The 18,773-nt window shown below is 34.0% G+C and overlaps 4 protein-coding genes and 1 long non-coding RNA gene across 7 annotated transcripts in view; 2 read left to right on the top strand and 3 right to left on the bottom strand.

Moving 5' to 3' along the window:
• Positions 1-140: 140 nt before the first annotated feature.
• On the bottom strand, positions 141-3,568 carry LOC105448956 (hydroxysteroid dehydrogenase-like protein 2). The gene is made up of 8 exons (XM_011687861.1): positions 3,333-3,568; positions 2,631-2,794; positions 2,013-2,226; positions 1,642-1,847; positions 1,167-1,364; positions 746-922; positions 519-647; positions 141-402 (listed from the first exon to the last, which is right to left on the bottom strand). Exons 1-8 carry the CDS (start codon positions 3,344-3,346, stop codon positions 290-292), a joined length of 1,215 nt encoding a protein of 404 aa, XP_011686163.1. The 5' UTR covers positions 3,347-3,568; the 3' UTR covers positions 141-289.
• On the bottom strand, positions 3,554-8,258 carry LOC105448955 (tetratricopeptide repeat protein 25). 2 transcript variants are annotated; one of them, XM_011687859.1, is made up of 4 exons: positions 8,079-8,258; positions 7,198-7,337; positions 4,437-4,728; positions 3,554-3,643 (listed from the first exon to the last, which is right to left on the bottom strand). In XM_011687859.1, exons 1-4 carry the CDS (start codon positions 8,116-8,118, stop codon positions 3,591-3,593), a joined length of 525 nt encoding a protein of 174 aa, XP_011686161.1. In that variant the 5' UTR covers positions 8,119-8,258; the 3' UTR covers positions 3,554-3,590. The 2 variants fall into 2 exon arrangements, with proteins under 2 accessions (XP_011686161.1, XP_011686162.1); XM_011687860.1 differs by lacking the exon at positions 8,079-8,258 and adding an exon at positions 7,734-7,818.
• On the top strand, positions 6,376-10,339 carry LOC105448954. Of its 2 annotated transcripts, XR_974291.1 has the most exons (5): positions 6,376-6,493; positions 7,229-7,342; positions 9,477-9,626; positions 9,909-9,985; positions 10,124-10,339. It is a non-coding gene; the product is annotated as an uncharacterized LOC105448954 (long non-coding RNA). The 2 variants fall into 2 exon arrangements; XR_974292.1 differs by lacking the exon at positions 9,909-9,985.
• On the bottom strand, positions 9,189-11,118 carry LOC105448953 (cyclin-dependent kinases regulatory subunit). The gene is made up of 4 exons (XM_011687858.1): positions 11,020-11,118; positions 10,090-10,185; positions 9,497-9,624; positions 9,189-9,421 (listed from the first exon to the last, which is right to left on the bottom strand). Exons 2-4 carry the CDS (start codon positions 10,146-10,148, stop codon positions 9,324-9,326), a joined length of 285 nt encoding a protein of 94 aa, XP_011686160.1. The 5' UTR covers positions 10,149-10,185; positions 11,020-11,118; the 3' UTR covers positions 9,189-9,323.
• A 955-nt stretch (positions 11,119-12,073) lies between these two features.
• LOC105448957 (5'-3' exoribonuclease 2 homolog) overlaps positions 12,074-18,773 on the top strand; it is a 35,283-nt gene continuing 28,583 nt past the window's right edge. The window contains exons 1-14 of the mRNA XM_011687862.1: positions 12,074-12,387; positions 13,175-13,302; positions 13,384-13,495; positions 13,572-13,745; positions 14,024-14,186; positions 14,265-14,725; positions 15,131-15,337; positions 15,529-15,669; positions 15,806-15,963; positions 16,100-16,268; positions 16,348-16,437; positions 16,919-17,075; positions 17,837-18,065; positions 18,317-18,526. Coding sequence (XP_011686164.1) covers positions 12,313-12,387; positions 13,175-13,302; positions 13,384-13,495; positions 13,572-13,745; positions 14,024-14,186; positions 14,265-14,725; positions 15,131-15,337; positions 15,529-15,669; positions 15,806-15,963; positions 16,100-16,268; positions 16,348-16,437; positions 16,919-17,075; positions 17,837-18,065; positions 18,317-18,526 — 2,474 coding nt within the window. The 5' untranslated portion in view covers positions 12,074-12,312. The remainder of the gene's footprint in view (positions 12,388-13,174; positions 13,303-13,383; positions 13,496-13,571; positions 13,746-14,023; positions 14,187-14,264; positions 14,726-15,130; positions 15,338-15,528; positions 15,670-15,805; positions 15,964-16,099; positions 16,269-16,347; positions 16,438-16,918; positions 17,076-17,836; positions 18,066-18,316; positions 18,527-18,773) is intronic.

The raw sequence follows: 18,773 nt of genomic DNA on the forward strand, positions 1-18,773 counted from the left end.
ATAAAATTTCTCTTAATCTCTTTTGTTTCCCAGAGACAATCTTAAACAATTCAACTAAAAATTATAGTGCTAATGTAGCAAATTTTAGTTCATAATATAATTCATTATCATTTACGCGCATTTCTTTCATTTTCTAAAAAAGAAAAAAATGCACATAACAATTTGTATGTAAAACGCATATTTACGCTTGCCTTTTAAAAAAGAAATGATGCACTGTGTATATATATATATATTATTATTATAATACATAAAAATATTCTGCAAGATATGTATTTTCAATCATCTGTATTCACAGTTTGGATCTTAAACTGATCATTAACTTTTCCAATTTCATTACTTTCTGCATATTTCCACTAATATTTAACTTGCCTGTCATAAATGCAGAAGCCGGTTTTAATTTGCCTGTCGACAAAAAAAAACAAGTTCAAAAAGATTATACATCAATAACATTAACACAAGTATATATTAATGCGAAAATAAATTCGAGAGAAAAATTACATTACAAGATTTGCATCTACCTGAAAACATAGCAAAGAAATTTTCTGAATCCATTGTAAGAGTTGCATCTGCTGGCTGACTCGGTTCTCCTTTACCAGTAGCTCCGCTTCCATTTTTCAAATCAAGGAAATACACACCAGATTCCTTCCCTAAAATTTAATATATACATATAAAGGTATTTATTATCTCATCAGTCATCTATTGCGTTATTGTAAACTAAGATTTAAATCAATAGAAACGAAATTACCTTTCACATTGAATTGATATATAGCACCAGTTTTGCTAACCAGTTCGCTACTCAAATTTGCTTTGATAGCATTAAATACACGCGCCAACTGTCCAGTTTCTTCAGTCGCTTTATCAGGATTATCTTGGATTTGCATGTCCTCCAGGAAGAAGTCCAACATTAAATTGTCCTTGTTTGCTAAATAAACGATTACGAATATTGATTAGTAAAGAACCATTTAACACTTGATAATAGCCCGCAGAGTTTACAGTATATTTTTATATTTTAAAAATTTTCTAATAATAATAATACTTTAATATAATCATTAAAAGTTATTTATTTTTTTATTATGTATATTAAAGTTTTCTGTGAGATGACTGTTAATAGTAATTAATGCTCCCTTATTTATCAGCTGTGAAATAAATGTGAAGTCCAATATTACCTGGATTACACGCGTAGTCCGTAAAATCATTAACGCCCTCGTTCTTTAATATATTTTCATCAATCAGAAATTGTCCAGTAACGGATCTGCTATCTTTACAAAGCAATGCATAAACAGCATCGCCCATAATTTCAGGCTTCCGACACATATTACTTGAGTCTGAGCCTGACAACATATCCATTGCAGCGGTATGTATAGCTAAAAACAAAATAATTTGTATATAATACATTTTTCATTAATTATATAATATTGCCCAACCTACATGCAATATTTGCAATTTACAAGCTGCCCAAGTAAGGAAAAAAAATTTATTTTACTTAAGCGTATTTTTATCGTTATATTTTCTATACTTAGAATAAGCAATATTAACAGAGAAATTGCAATATTTTTTATCATAATTTTTAATCATATTTTTTTAATCATAAACGTAATTATTTTCTTACATCTAGTAAAATAAAGTATGACAATAATATACCTGTCTTAGGCCAAATAGCGTTAACCGCAATGCCGTCAGGCTTAAATTCTTCCGCCATACCAAGAACACACATAGACATTCCGTACTTGGCCATAGTGTATGCGACATGATTTTTAAACCAAATCGGTTTCATGCTCAACGGCGGACTTATGTTAACTATATGTGGATTCGTGCTTTTCTTCAGATACGGTATGCAAACTTTCGATCTGCAATACAATTTTACTGTTCGGTAACTTGCAACGCGAACTCTTGAGAATGCGTGATAATTTAAAAAAATTTTCCAGTTGTTACACATTGGAATTAATTTAATACTAAACATTAAACCACTAAAAACTTGCAGGCGTTGCAAAAAATACAATAAAAAAACTTACACGAGAAAAGTTCCTCTGGCATTAATATTATTCATTAGATCGTATCTCTTCATTTCGGTTTCAACAGTGCCCGTCAATGAAATAGCGCTCGCATTGTTCACGACCACGTCTATACCACCGAATTTGGCGACGGCATTCTGCACCGCGTTAATCACCTGCTGCTCATCGCGTACGTCCACGATGCAAGGTAGAGCTTTACCACCGGCTGCTTCGACTGAAAAATATATTTTCTACATAGATCTCTAAATTTGAAAAGCTTTTCAATGACGGATCTAATCAAATGGTGTAGTCGGAAGATTAACTTAGTTAAATTTATTGTTTAATTGGCTTAATTAAATAATATTAATTAAACTAAATCAAAATGAAAATTATATCGGGCTAAAATATGCTGCATAAAATATCAATATTCTGTCTCTATTTGTGTTAGACACCATCAAAATTAATATATATAATTTCATTAGTTTTAATACTATAAAAATAATTTTAAAGAGACACTGAATCTTTTTCTTGTTAATTTGTAAAGCACTAACTATTGAACATGCATGGACAACACACATATCATTGTGTAAGATTTATACCAAAAATCCAAATCTATTGCAAAGTTAATCTGATAATTACTTTCAGTAGCCGCCGTATAAATGGTACCCGGTAGTTTCGGATGTGGCTCGGCAGTTTTTGCAGCGATAACGATATTCGCACCATCTTTCGCCGCTTTCAGAGCTATAGATTTCCCAATACCTCTCGAAGCTCCCGTAATGAAAATAGTGCGACCAGCTAACTTCCTGTCAAATATTGGTGATAATCAGTATGTGATTTTCTTAAATGTAACGATGATACACAATTTTTACAATAACGTTGCTGTTTATTTAGACCTATTACTAAATACTATCATTCAGCAATTATTATTATATTGTTTGTAAAGCATATACAAAAATAACATACTGTAATAATTTATTGCATCTAAATCTTAATCTTTGTAAAGTAAAAGTAAATGTAAAGTAATAATTTAATGTATGCGTCATGCACATCAATTATAAATGGGTCTAAAAAAAGGTTTTCAAACAATCGTTTGATTTCTATATGCAAGAATCCGCAAGTTTTCTAAAATTATTATTATTTAAGAAAAATTATTAAAAAGGAGAAATTAACGTTTTCCTGAAAATCCATAATAAACGTGATCTATAGTTTTCTCGTACCAGAAGTGTAGATCGGAATACGGATACAAAATTTTACACTGTCATTGAATGTCAAGGATACAAATTCGCTGAATCATACAGGAGTACGAAATTCAAGAGTTTGAAGCCATGAGACAACGCTTACCCCGTGTTAATCATTTTTCCGCCCTTTTTCCGCAATATGCCAGCTCGTAATAGAGTGTGAACCTCGCCCGCTGATACGTGGCAGTGACCGAAAATCGGATCCACCGATCGGTCAACGTCAATTACAAACCGCGGAACTGGGAGAAGTGTCGTAAATATTTGCGTTGCCGCTTCGAGTTTTCAGCCTCCACTCGGCGGGTTCAAAGTACATCACATATCTTTAGATAAATTGCCTCCAAGTGCAGCCTGGTGCAGTTCTTTATAAATAATTAACAGTCATATATAACAATCGCAAGAAACTCTTGATGTTTTCTGTAAGAGAGATATATTTCAATACTCCGGTCTCCGATGTCTCCGATACGACATCTGCATCAATTTCGGAAATGAAAATGTCTCACTCTCGAAAATCGCGCGTCGGTAAATTATCACGTATCGTGTACGATATTATTTATCTATGCGTGATAAACTAGTGATTGGTTTTACGATTATCGAAAGCAGAAATTCCACTCTGAATATATAGTATATACATATATATTAGAATTTTATGAAAGTGGTAATATATATATTAATATATATATTACACAAACGCACACACACACACACACCACGCACGCACGCGCGCGCGCGCGACACTTTTGACTTATTTTCATAACTGTAAATAGAAATTTTCATTCTTTTGAATTTATCGGAAGATTGCACTTTCTGTACCGAATTTATTTTAAAGCTTAATTCACCTTGAGCAGCATTGTTTAATTTTATAATATAAATGTAGAGCAATTGAGAAAAAGATCAGTTAAAATATACATACAATAAAAAAACAAATGTACAAGTTACTACATAATATACATAAAATCCTTATATATTTCTTAGATTTTAGGAAATATAGGACATCTCACGAATAGAATTCGTTTGCTTGAAAATCTACTTTTTCACGGATCTCTAATAGTTTCAATGCATAAATCACCAGAAAGCCATAAAATTCGCATACATTTTTTTTTTTACATATCACATATTTATTATATATTATCAGGATAATTAAGGATATATTTCAATCATCTGAATCAATATATATTTCTGGCAAACGACGAGTGTTATTAGTTCTTACGTAACACGTTCTGTATCGCATCTTTTGCTTTTTGAACACCAAGGCGAAACTCGCCGAATTCCGGACGAATCCTCATCCCACGGTAATAATACACCAAGCTCATTTCGAAGTCGCCGAGATGATAGAGAGCCTCCGCCTTGCAGTACACCGCTTTGGACTTACTCGAGTCCTTAGGATTTAATTGTAACGCCGCTTCCGCGTCGTCCAGGGCCTTTTGCGGATCGCCCAGTAAAAGATGACATTTGCTCCGCGCTATCAAGGCATTCTTGTCACTCGGGTTCAACTCCAGTGCCTGCCAAAGAATAAATTCTTATAACATATAATAATAAATAACATATTCATTGAAATGATTGAAACATTGATAGAATTTATAGAACACAGAGATTAGAGATTATTATATGCAGTAATTCAAAATTAAAAATCCCTTTTTATATATTCTTAAATGTACCAATTCTGAACTTTTTTTTTTAATTTTGTTACTTTTGATCTCTTTGAAATGTTCTAAATATTTGTAATTTATACAAAAATATAAAAATGTAAATTTTGTCATGTCACGTCTCAAATATAAATTATATGTAAACATATATTATTGTCATTTATAATTTATAGCCGCCATTTATCGTATTGTAACAATCTTTTCGTCATATTGCAATGCTACAACTATAACACAGCAGAAAATTTTTATTTTTGCTTTATGAACAAGCTGATAGAGCCTTTATGAGAAAACATATGGATATTTTATAAATTCTGATTGTAAAACCTTCTTGGTTCAGTATATCTGATATTTTCTTTTATATATCAAACGTATAGATATCAATTTTAAAAATTAACAAATCGATAATATATTATATAGTGCTTTGAGAAACTTAAAATCCTTAAACGCTACTTCTCTCGAAATTGATAACGACAACAATCTTCGCAATTACTACGTTCATTTCTACGACATATAAATCGATTCGGCTGTTCGCTTATTACGGCGGGTCACGTTTATTCATGCGCGCATGCACGGCGCCGTCCACGGAACGCATAAATCCACTCCCATCGGTTGGTGTCCGCGAAGAATCAACGAGACCGTAATGTACAGCGAGGCGACCAATAAAGAAGAAACCTTATTGATGCAGTTAATAGCGACATTAACGTCGCCGAAGCGCATCTCGCGCAGGCCGAGCGTCAGCAGTGCCCCGGGCTCGGTCTCCTCTGGGATCTGCAGGTTCTTGCTGCGATCCTGCCGTTGCTTCATCTTCAGGGACTGCTTTATGTCCGTGGTGCCCATGTTCACGGCGGCCGCGCGATCCTTGTCGGTGTACACCTCCTCCTGCCGATGCACCTCGCCGTCGTGCTGGCGTCACTTTCTCCTCGTCTTCTGTATCCTCGACATCTCCGACTCGATGGCGGGGTCGGACCACTCCTTCCTGTCGCCGCTCTTCTTCCCCTTGTAGCCGTGCCGAGCGTTGCCGCTGCTCCCTGATGCCGTTGGACGCTTACCCGAATGCCCTCTGTCCTTGCACGGCTCCTCGAACTCCTCGGCGGGGTCCTGCTTCGCGTCGGGACCGACCTCCGCACGTGTTCGCACGTAGCTCTGCAGCAGGTCGTGGTGGTGCAGGCCAGGATTCAGGATCTCCATGACGTGATGCTCGACGGACGCGCTCGCGGACGTCGCGTCCTCGACGACGATTTGCGGTGCTTCGCTCATCCTCACTCTCGCCGATTTTTAACACTATTTTATCCGATACTGTATTACAATATTGAGAAGAATTTACAAGCTATTTTCGCGAGATATTCTCGTTCCTTCCTTCGTTGCGTTTCTACTTGGCGCGTAAGCGTAAGCGCAAAGAGATCGAGGAATCCTCGCGAGCGGATGATCCTTGCCTACGTGCCAAGTTACGTGTGGTTGCCGACACCTCGAATTAGGTGGCTCGTTTCCTTAGAAACGAGTAACAACGCCGGTACAAGTCAAATGATAAATAAGTACCTACCCTCGCGAGATTTCGAAATGTTGAAAGGAACAAGAACACTCTACATGTTGCGTATACAGAACGTTCTGATAGATCGCCAAGGTTTGACAGTGTATTTTTTACTCATCTTAAAGCTAAAAGAAAAGATCGTACAATCGTAGGATTTTTCTTCAAAATAAACGCGCCCTTTATAAGCATTTTAATCTGCCACAAAGTTTCGCAAATACATCTAAATTCTAAAACATCTATACATCTATACATTCATACAGATTTAAATTCTTAAAGCAGATATTGCTCTTGCATCTGTTTTGAAGAAATTATCCCACAAGGTTGCGTATCTCACATCGTCGTTTTGTGTCCATTTTTTGTCAATGTAATTTAATCTCGACTTAATTCACGCTTTATCTTTCTCTAATTTTTAGAATTAGAAACAAAAAATAAAAGTAAGTTATATACCGAGGAATTAAAATTAATCTACATTGATAGAAATGGACATTATAAAACTAAGTATACATCAATAATTTAATTATTCTTATATTTCTTAATAATTAAATGTAATTCTTTTCGCTTTTACATTGATCGTCGCAGGACAATATTCAACTCATTAAAACGTAACATAAAAAAAATGAATAATAATAATCTATACGTTCGAGTATAAAAATAATTTTCTCTCCAACACACTACATTCTTGATATTTCTTGTGTATTTTTTAAGAATTATATAAAAATTCTTTTAAATTTGAATGTTTAATAATGAGCTCTTAGGTCATTATTATCAATTTTTCTTAGTAATAAAATAAAACTTACTTGATTGTACAGAAATATGGCTTTATTGTAGCTTCCATTTTTCACGTGAACGGTTGCTTCATTTACTAAAAGCGTGTTTCGTATAACAAGAGAACTCCGCCTTGCTGCTGATTGTCCTTTTTTATGATGTACCATATCGTCTACGGTAAGAAATTAAAATTTCAGTGTTAATTTTAGGAATCATTCAGTCGATATAAATTTTTAAGCAAAATTCTAAGATTTAAAAAACATCGTTTATAGAATGACAAAATCACTTTCTAAAAATCAGTTTTAGAATCGAAATTAGAAACAAAGCAGTCGACATTAAATTAATATTAAATCATAAATTAAGCAAAATCGCCTCAGAAAGAATTCAGAGATTTTAAATTCAATGAAAAATTTGCAAAACTAAAAATATAATAAAAATAATAGTTTTACTGAATGCAATTGGTCAACAGTAATTAACAAAATAATTGTACGTATAGAACGGATAGAAATAGATTGCCAGTTTTAATTAACACTTCAATGAGAAACGTAAATACAATAAACATACTCACTGCGATGTTATTTATACATAGTTGAAAATTACGAAGAGATATTCGATTAACAGCAACTATTTCATTTCTTTTTTGCTTTTAATTAATTTAACACAGATAATATCGCAATATGCAGAGAAGCATATCGGTTGGCCGCTACATCGCGACAACGTGCAGAACCGTTTCAATCGAATAGCTGCCTCTCTAGCGTCTTAAATTCATAACTTACAACCGAAACTTTTCCATCTATACTTTTTACGCTGCGTCTCCCTACCCGCGATATAAAGAAATAATCGATAACGAAGTCAGAGAAAGGGATAATAAGAGAAGACTGAAACTAGACGACAATTCTTATTCTTTACCCACCACCACACGCTGCATCTCTGATTGCTAACGGAAAAGCCATTAAATGGCTCGCATGCTTTCGTGAATGCTTCCTATCAATCCATTCGCTATCGTCCTTGTCCGATTATTTGTGTCATTTAGCGGAAGAAACGCACGCGATCTGCATACTGAACGATTATCCTTCGTATTACCTTCCCGCTAGTTCTGAAAAAATAATCAACAATTCGTGGACAATCGTACGCCTGTGAATTTTGTAGCAGCTCTTTAGATTCATCTCGTAATTTACAGCGTGTAATAACACAGATATGGAAAATTGTATATTAAAGACGCAAAACTTTTCGCAAGTATAAATAAAATCTCATTCTCCAAATCACAAGAATTTTATTAAACTCACGTCAATTTCAATTATTATAAAACGTTTTTATGCATAAATTTTTGTTTTATTATATTCAATATTTTTGTTAAAATAATCTACATTTTTTTATTTATAGAAAATTGATTGAATTTTATAAGCAAATGTTACACATTACAATTTTTTAAAATCTAATAATACAAAGATTTATAGAAAATTGGGCAGCAACGCGTGACACAATTCTTGTTAAAAGGAATGTTTCAATATGTTCGAAGAACGAAAAGTTTAGCTAATATATTTACTATAATTACTTATCGCGTGCCGCGCAGACATACGATATAAGCGGCAAAATTGCGAAGGAAGAAAATACCGTTTAGAATGATTAAAATTTTAAATGGAGAGTCCCCTACATCTATCACGCAATCTTTCAGTAATAAAATCATTGACATAATCAATTTAACTATTCAAAATTCCTCTGTTCTAAATATTCTATTTTTTAATTAACTATTTTTTTTTCTCGACGTTCTCTTATGCTGTTCACATTATGTGACAGACACGAAATTTGTAACACCTGTTCTTGGACAAATTTCAGAATATTGCAAAAAAGCGTATGACTTATTGCTTTCCAAAAATTTATCGAAGAAAAGGTGTTGCAAAATTTTGTGCAAAATTATAAATGTTTCTTCAAAAAGTGCTTAATTAGAGAAGCTAAAGATACTAGGATATTTTTCTACTTTATATGAAAGATGTAGATAGGAACGATAAATTAACATATTTCATTTTTATGCTGCTGTAATAATTTCTTTTGCTATTAATAAATACTTAGACATAAATGTAGCAGAAAATACAATCTTACATCAACGTACATCTCATTTGCATTGATATGATCTCACACTAGGTTATCACATTCAGATTCAATTGTAACATGCAACAGACTCCCCTTGTAAAGCGGTATATCTAGGTGCTGTCGTAACATTAGGTTTTAATCGGCGAAATAATAAAATGTGTGGCTCTGAAAAATAAAGATTTTAATTATAATTCATGTATACACAATACTTTTCTGTTAGATCTATTTGTCAAGTTATACCTGGTCCGTGCATCATATAATGAACCCATCCAGGACTTTGCTGAACTCCCAAATTTCTCCATTCAGTTTCTGTCATGAGATGAGTCTTTGGAACATGCCTGGCTAGATCAACAGGCAGTATTACATGCCTGTAAATAATTTGATTAATTTTGTGACTTAATTTATTCTAGATTTAATGATATTAATGTGTGTTTTATTATATTATATATATTCTTGAATCTAAAATTTAAAATCTAAAGTTTTTAAGTATCTATTTATATATTTTTAATTTTATATATATTTTATATATTTAAAATTACATAATTTCTTAATTGTATAAATTACATTACATATATATTTTTTGATTTTTAATTTTTATTTAATTCTCTATGTATTCACATATTAATTTTAAAAAACTGGTATATTTTTAAAGGTTGAATTTAACTGATTGTTACAAGATATATATTTTGCACAAATGATATGGCCTCTTATTTAAATTATAAAAAAGAGGTAATTGTAATAAAGATTAATAATATTTAAATAATAGTGAAAATAATCTTCGCAATTTATTATTTATTAGTTGTATATATATTATATGCATGTTCTAAACTTACCTGTATTCATGTGTGTCATCATTGTACTTTTCAGAATATTGAATTTGATCTACCGGCATTTTACTTGGAATTAAAATGTGTCAAAAGTTAAACAATCTAAAAATAAAATAAAATAAAAGTGATGTCAACTAACCTTAAAATAAAAAAAAAAACTTTTTTAACCTAAAAGCCTTTACATATTATACTACATTGCTTTGTAATGAATGTCTTAATTGTTTGATATAATTGAAGAAAATTCTATTCTAAAAAATGATTTATAATTCTTATAATTTGGTTTAATAAGAATTAATCTAAAAAAATTATTGATAAAGGTTTCTATGATATTAAAATTTTTATAGCAGTGTTAAATGTTAATTAATGGTTTTTCACCTAATTAAAGAAGCAAAGATTCTAATAATGTAACGAAAGTGAAAATGTGAGATAAAGTTAACAAGTAAGTTTATATTCAGATAATATAAAAAAGTATAAATATAGGACATAAATATAATTTTTCATAAAAAAAAATCGTGTATCTCGTCGTTGATGACTTCGCGATAAGTTCGCTTCAAGTTCGTTTTAATGGATCATAAATTTATTTTGCCTCAGAAAGACGAAAAAATTCTATAACTCGAAAAACTGTAACACTATTACGTGAAAATTTTCAATATATTTATATTAAATTCACGTAAAATAAATTGGCTTTTCAGTAAACAGTATCGAGTTACAATTACGCGCGCGCGCTTCTTCAGTCGGTCAGATAGATCTTCTAACCTCTAAAAACAACATCTTTGAACGAAACTCTCGCTTAATAATTCGCGATATACGGCAAGATTGACTCGAACTGACGACAAGAAAAAATACAATTTTAATTTATTACTATTGATTACTTCCATATTGTGTGCAATGTACCTGGTTTCTTCTCTTAAATTGATATTTAGCCTCATAACATACCTGTTGCACTTGAACACTTGAACGTGACGTATTTCGACTTATTTCAGAACACCGGTACTTGAGTCATGGGCGTATGAATATATCTAGACGCCTGCCTGTGCCTGCGACCGCCATGTTGTTTGCGTCACGTTCATTCGGCCAGAGAGAATTCGAGAGCGGACAAGCGGTATGTATACGGCATAGGCTGCGTTCCCACTGAGCGCGTCACGTGCGCGTCATCCGAATTGACCAATCAAAACATCCCATTTTATTGCGTAACTTGCCGTGCAATCCGAGATTTCATACCAAGAAAAATTCGTTTGTCTCTAGAACTGTCTCTTATCTAATTGATGCGTCTTGCAAGAAGTTGCGCGGCAAATCATGCAATAAAATGGAATATTTTGGTCAATTAATCGTGACGCGACGGACGACGCGACGCGTGACGCGCTCAGTGGGAACGCAGCCTCACGCTCGCTCAGCTCGCTGCGCGCCTGCGCGGCCGCCATCTTGCCCACCGCCGTGTGCCGGCGCAGTCCAGTCTGGCGTCGGAGGGGAGTGGAGTGGCGCGAAGTCGCCATCTTGTTCGCGTACCATCTCTACCATCATCGTCCCGTACGAGTCTCCGAACGCGCGATCGCGAGCGTCGGGAGTGTGCCGAGTGAAGTGCCGCGCGTTCGCGTGCGAGGATATGAACGAGGTGTGAGCTACTTGTGGACCGGTACGAGTCGCGGTGTGCGAGGATCTTGGATCGAGCGGAAAGGAGCAACCGGCGCGGCGGCGGCGGCGGCGGCGAGACATGGACGGCGTACGGTGAGTCGCGATTCCTTCGTATTCTATTCATTCATTCATTCGTTCGCGTCGCGGTGATTCAGCATCCGCGCTTCGTCCCGATCGCGCTCGGAATTATCGTTGCGGACGGATACTCGTCGTGACGCATCATCCGCGCGCGAGAATGGTGGGCTACGAACGATTTGAAGTTTGCTTCGCGTACCCGCGGCGTCGCGGCTCTTCCAGGCGTGCCAACTGTCGGGCGACGATCCTTTCCGCACTATAACCTCAATTCCCAAGCGCAACTTTCGATCGCGGATTCTGCCTCTCCCCTCCGCGCGCGCTTTTTTCCGCTCCAATGTGAATTCCTCCTGACGCGGTTTGTGTTTCTATATGTTTCTAGTGCTCCCGGTCTAACCTGGCTGCGTCCGTGTTTAGGTTAAACGTACGCGTTAATGCAGTTCATCTTTAACGACACGATAATGCTGTGACCGTAATTGGAAATTTCCCAATACTGTTCATCGTCAAGCGAATTCCGCACGAAAGATGGGTGTACCAGCATTTTTCCGTTGGCTGAGCCGCAAGTATCCCTCCGTAATCGTCGAGTGCATCGAGCAGAAGGTAGGTTAGATTTCCCAAGGTTTTCTCTGCCCTTTTACACATTTATATGTAAATTAGCCACATCCACATCTCGCTTTCCGAGATTTTATACTTTCGATAAATTGCTGCGTTTATAGATTACGCGAATTTTTTTTTAATTATGTAAATATGAACGTGTGAAAATCTCTTAATTAATTCTTGTATTTTAACCTCATGGTTAATTTTTTATCTTTCTAGAATGATTATTAATCTTTTGCTTGTTTCTGTTTGTAAAATTTAGTTCGTAAAATCTATGAAATCAAAATTTTTTTAGTAAATTTTGTATATTCGAATAATTTTCTCTTTTTTACTTTAAATATTTAAGATCCTGAATTAGTGTAAGAATAAAGATTTTCTCTCTTTTATTGCTAAAGATTGTGTTATATAACTGTAGAGATTTATCTCTATTTCTTAGAAAGGATTTTTTAGAATTAAAAGACTTGTATAAAATGTGCCTTGTTTTGAACTTGACATTATTTAAATTTAATTATAATGTAAAATATGTGATTGACATTATGTTAATTAAATTTAATTAGAATACATACATACATAATATGTAGTACTTAATCAAAAGAATAAGCAGTCTTGCAAGTGGTTGACCCAGATAAAAAAATGGTTATAGCCTGAGTAAAATAATTTTTTTGATTGATAGTCGTATGAATTTTTCACGTGTAAAATGAGTTGATTTTGTTGCCAAAGTTTTACTACTTCAGTAATATTCTAACCCGACAGTACATGAGATTAAAATTTTGATGCTTTGTGTTCCTAGTCGATATCTTCAGACGGAGTATGCATTCCTGTGAATTCAGCAGATCCAAATCCAAATGGGATAGAATTTGATAATTTGTATCTTGATATGAATGGTATAATTCACCCCTGTACGCATCCTGAGGACAAGTGAGTATAAGATGTGAGCGAATGATTCATGAATGTCTGTAATGAATTGTGTATGTGATCTTGCGCTTGTATGAAATACAGACCAGCTCCCAAGGATGAAGACGAGATGATGGAGGCTATTTTCGAGTGTATCGACAGATTATTTCGCATCGTCAGACCAAGGAAGTTGCTTTACATGGCGATTGACGGAGTCGTAAGTATTTTTACATATGAGATACACAGCAAGGAAAACTGATGCGATTATAATGTGTGAATGTATTGTTGCGCAGGCGCCCAGAGCTAAAATGAATCAACAAAGATCTCGTCGATTCCGTGCATCAAAGGAAACGACAGAAAAGATTAATGAAATTGAGAGGATACGTTCCGAATTGAGCCAGAAAGGGGCATCCTTGCCTCCCGAAAAACCGAAGGAGGCGCATTTCGACAGCAATTGTATTACACCGGTTTGTATGACCATAAAATACAATAAATCAATAAATAGAATATAAAATGTATATACATATATAAATATTTAAATTATTACAATTTTATGTTTTTAAATTGATTATTAACATCCATTTAATAAGATAAAACATAATATGCTTAAGATCTGAAACATATTTATACTTTTTTCGACAAATAAAAATGACAAATTTTATTATTAGTGATTAATTTTTAAAAATTGATCGATTTAAGCATTGTAAAGTTACATAATGTATATATTAAAAACTTCTTGTTCCAGGGCACTCCGTTTATGTCAAGATTATCGGCGTGCTTGCATTACTACATCCATGATCGTTTGAATACTGACCCAGGTTGGAGGAATATTAAAGTGATTTTAAGCGATGCTAATGTACCCGGTGAAGGGGAGCACAAAATAATGGATTTTATACGACGACAAAGAGGTAAGCTTGTGCATTTTATATGTATAAATTATAGTGCTTCACTGGAAGTAAGAAATTGACTTTTTTTTTGTATTACAGCGCAACCTGATCACGATCCTAACACGCAACACGTTTTATGCGGAGCGGATGCCGATTTGATTATGTTAGGTCTCGCTACGCATGAGCCTAATTTTACTATTATTCGCGAAGAATTTAAACCGAATAAGCCAAAACCGTGCGATATATGTGGCCAGTTAGGACATGAAATGCGTGAGTGCACGGGCGCGGAACCGAACCAGGTGCCAGAGGAGAATACATTCGGATCCGAATGCCAGTTCATATTCGTGCGATTAAATGTTCTCAGAGAATATTTAGAAAGAGAATTGTCTATGCCGAATCTACCATTCAAATACGATTTTGAGCGAGCTGTCGATGATTGGGTGTTTATGTGTTTCTTCGTAGGAAACGACTTTTTACCTCATCTACCTTCTCTGGAGATTAGAGAAGGCGCAATTGACAGACTTGTTGCTTTGTACAAGAAAGCAGTATATAAAACAGGAGTATGTAATATTTCTTACAAAACTAGATGATAAAAAATTAAAAATCTTATTGATTCTGATTAACAAAATTGTACTCTTTTTTAATATATTTTATATAGTTGTGAAATATTGTTTAAACAGAGTTAAAATATATTTTGTAGATTTTTTATTTGTTTTATATATAACAATTTATACTAAGTTTTCTCTGTTCTCAATTATTTTTGGCTCATAAAAAAGAAATTTTAATTAGAAATCTTTCCATCTACTTGTGTATATATACAACATAAAAATTCATAATTGATGTTTTATTTCATTTTTATGTTTACCTTAAAATTCTATAAATTTATGAAAATATCTATTACATATTAATATAAAAAATTAAAGGTTTTTTTTTCAGAAAGTAATTTTTCTTTTAATTATTTGCAGGGTTTCTTGACAGATAGCGGCGACGTCAATTTAGATCGCGTACAATTGATAATGTCAGATCTTGGTGATGTAGAAGATGAGATCTTTAAGAAGAGGCAACAAAATGAATTGGCTTTTAAACAACGTGAGAAAGACAAAAAGAAAAGGAACGAGATTATCAGCAGTTTTAAGCCAACGTGGATTCCTGCGGGTCAATTTGCACCAACTGTAAGCTCACAATTTTATTACGCATTCTATATTTATAAGGAAATCTAAACTAAACTTCATTTGAATGTTGTTGAGAAAAGATTTGTTAATAATTTAATTTAATAATTAAATTGTTAATAATTAAATTTGTAATCTCTTCTGCTTGATATATCGTGCGATTTTCAAAATATGTATTATAATAATCTTCTCAGGCTCCTGGACAACCTGTAAAACCTATTGAGAATGCACGTTATGAAGCTTATAAAATGCGTGTACAGGGTAGGAATTATAATACGAATGCTGCTGAAAATTCCAACGCTAATCACGCTTTAGAAAGCATGATGAGACCTGAGGTATTCAATTTTGTTTCCTTTAGCAATGAATATTACACATTCTTAAATACTCGCAGCCAGTATTTAATACATGGCACATTTATTAATATGTATATACTACTTGTAACTTATTTCGTGTTCTTAATTTTGTCACTAGAATACGGGCAATAAAGGACAGAAACGTAAAATTGATGAAGTTACTGACACGGAGGATGATGATCAGGCGCACGACGAGGTGCGACTTTGGGAGGACGGTTTTAAAGATCGATACTACGAATCTAAATTCGACGTGTCTCCCGATAATCTCGCATTTAGGTAAATAACAAGTGAAGATAGAACAATTTTTTTTACGTAAACGATTTTTTAAAATTTCTAATAATTGAAATTTATTTTGTGAAAATTTTGTATACGTTATCACATATTAATGCTGGCTCTACTTGTCTGTTTGTAGAAATAACGTTGCTCTACAATACGTACGTGGTTTATGTTGGGTCTTGCGATATTATTATCAAGGCTGCGCGTCGTGGCGATGGTATTTTCCGTATCACTACGCGCCATTTGCAAGCGACTTTATTAACATCGGCGGTCTTTCGACAGAATTTGAGAAGGACACTGTACCAGTAAGTATTACATTATTCTGTGTAAAGTGTGTAAACGTTTTTTCTAAATGCATCATTATTTAATGTTGTTTCGTTACAGTTTCGTCCGTTGGAACAATTGATGGGTGTATTTCCTGCTGCTAGCAGAAAACATGTACCTGAGCCGTGGGCGAAGTTAATGATGGATCCAGTACGTATATATTTTTATCACGAAAATCACATTAGAAAAAAGGAAGAAAAATTTATTTTATAATTGAATTGAAACAATGATGACAAATTGTTATTGATGAGAGCTTTAGTTTGCTTATCCCGGAGAAATAAAAGAACTTTATCTTCCTCTTCAATAATCTTGAACTTTTACAATGAGAGCACACGCAATACACAACACGATACATTGTTCGGGAAAATTCACTTTAGCTTAAAGTTATTGTGTTCTTCGGATCTTTTATTTTTCTCTTTAATGCTTATCTCAAACGATATTAGAAATTATGATATTTTTGATAAATAAAAAGAGCAGAAAGACAGAGAGGAAGATATATATGACTAAAATGTTAAATCATTATTACATAGTTGAATTTTTAGAACCTAATGTTTTTAGTAGATTTACTTTTAGTGTAGAATTATTTCTTTTGCAATATATTATTTTTATCTAGTACCTTATTTATTTACAGAATTCTCAGATTATTGACTTTTATCCAGAAGATTTTAAAATCGACTTGAACGGGAAGAAGTTTGCTTGGCAAGGCGTAGCTTTGCTTCCGTTTGTAGATGAGAAGAGATTATTCAAGGCTTTGGCGCCGTACTACGAGTGTTTGACGGAAGCGGAAAGTAAGTGATACACACGTTTTTTTTATTAAGAACGATTATCATGCAAATTTGTACGACTGCCAATACTTGGATGATTAGCTCGCGAGATGTAATATTAATTTTGACGCGATAATATATGTGATATATGAATTTAAAATAATATGATTATAAAATATTATTTAAAATTACATTTCTATAATTATCTTTTTTTGAGTATTCATGTAAGTAATAACTAATGGCAAAAGATCAGTTTTGCAACAATATGTATTATTGTGCCACTAAATGTTAGTTACAATTAAAAAAACGTTTACATATTTATTTTATTTAGATATATTTCAGATATTTACATATCGATTCAGACATACTTTAGATATTTATATCTGAAAATTTACCAATAAAGATCTCCGAATTCCCGTTAATCGCGAAAATCGAGTATTTCAATTACATCTCACCGGTGATAAAGTAACGCGAATTAAACCTAGTTCAAATTTCGTGCTCTCTTGAGATAGGCTGCAAACTCGAATTTTAACAGTTCACAATATCAAGAGAACGCAAAATTTGAATCACGTGATCACGTTGCGATACGTTTCCCCGAATAATTTCAGCGAGATTAGTTTAATCTTTTTGGGAAAAGAATTGCCCCTATTTATTCGGATATTTTTGAGTTAAAAGCCAAAGTTGAGTTAAAGTCGTGGTGTGCGGAATAAAAATAACAGTAATATGTACATATTAATTGAGTATTATGTTCTTAGTTTTACTTCATGTTGCGTTTCCATTTTTAGAAAAGAGAAACGTTCGCGGTGACGACAGGCTGTACGTCGGAATAGAGAATAAAGGTTACGACTTTGTAAAAGGCTTATACACGAATCGCATAGGGTTCGATAAGGAGGTCGAGATAAGTGTAGACGGCATGCGAGGTACTGTGTGCCTATCGGAAGACTGTGTGAGTGACGGAGGCACATTACCTTCACCCGTGAGAGGTTTACCGGTTAGGAACAACAAAGTGTACTGGTTCGTATACATTCGCAAATCTTAAAGCAAACTAATCTGATTAGTCAATCAGTCAAGAAATAAAATGCGCCTTTGAAGCGAACGCGATTGTTGACGCGTAAATTTATGTCTATTTATTTAAGAAATTAAACGTTTATTAATTGATTTATTATCTTAGAGCTTAATTTATTTATTTTTATCTTAACCTACTATTATTCATTGACTATGAAAGATAGAAGATAGTCTAGATGTATCTTTTCCTCGGCTTGCAGTATCAAGTACAAGGATCCCAAGTACGGTAGCAACTACGTGTTCCTAGCTCGCAAGCTGAAGGGGGCCAACGAACCGCCGCGCGTCCTGAAGCCGCAAGACTTCGAAGCTATGAATCGCAAGAACGGGAGCCAATGGGTTCCGCAAATCGGTTTCACAAGCCGGACTTCGCGGTCAGCTTCGCTGGGACAAGCAGGCCATAGAATGCTCGAGTAAGTATTAACTGCTGCGATTGGCTATGTATTTTTACCGATAAAATATATCTTGCTATGATTAAATTCTTCCCTCCCTTTTTCGCTTTTCTTTTATTGTTTTGAACAACGCACAGAAGATGCACGATATTTGCGATAATAATGTTTGACCGTTGTGACTACAGAACAATTCGCAATTATAGAAATTATAAAAACGGTAACACAAATTTCTGAATAATTTAATTTAAATACTTAATTTCAATCTGAG

This window comes from Wasmannia auropunctata, unplaced genomic scaffold (assembly GCF_000956235.1).
Source record: "Wasmannia auropunctata unplaced genomic scaffold, wasmannia.A_1.0 LD336078.1, whole genome shotgun sequence".
In the NCBI taxonomy this organism is placed as follows: Eukaryota; Metazoa; Arthropoda; class Insecta; order Hymenoptera; family Formicidae; genus Wasmannia; species Wasmannia auropunctata.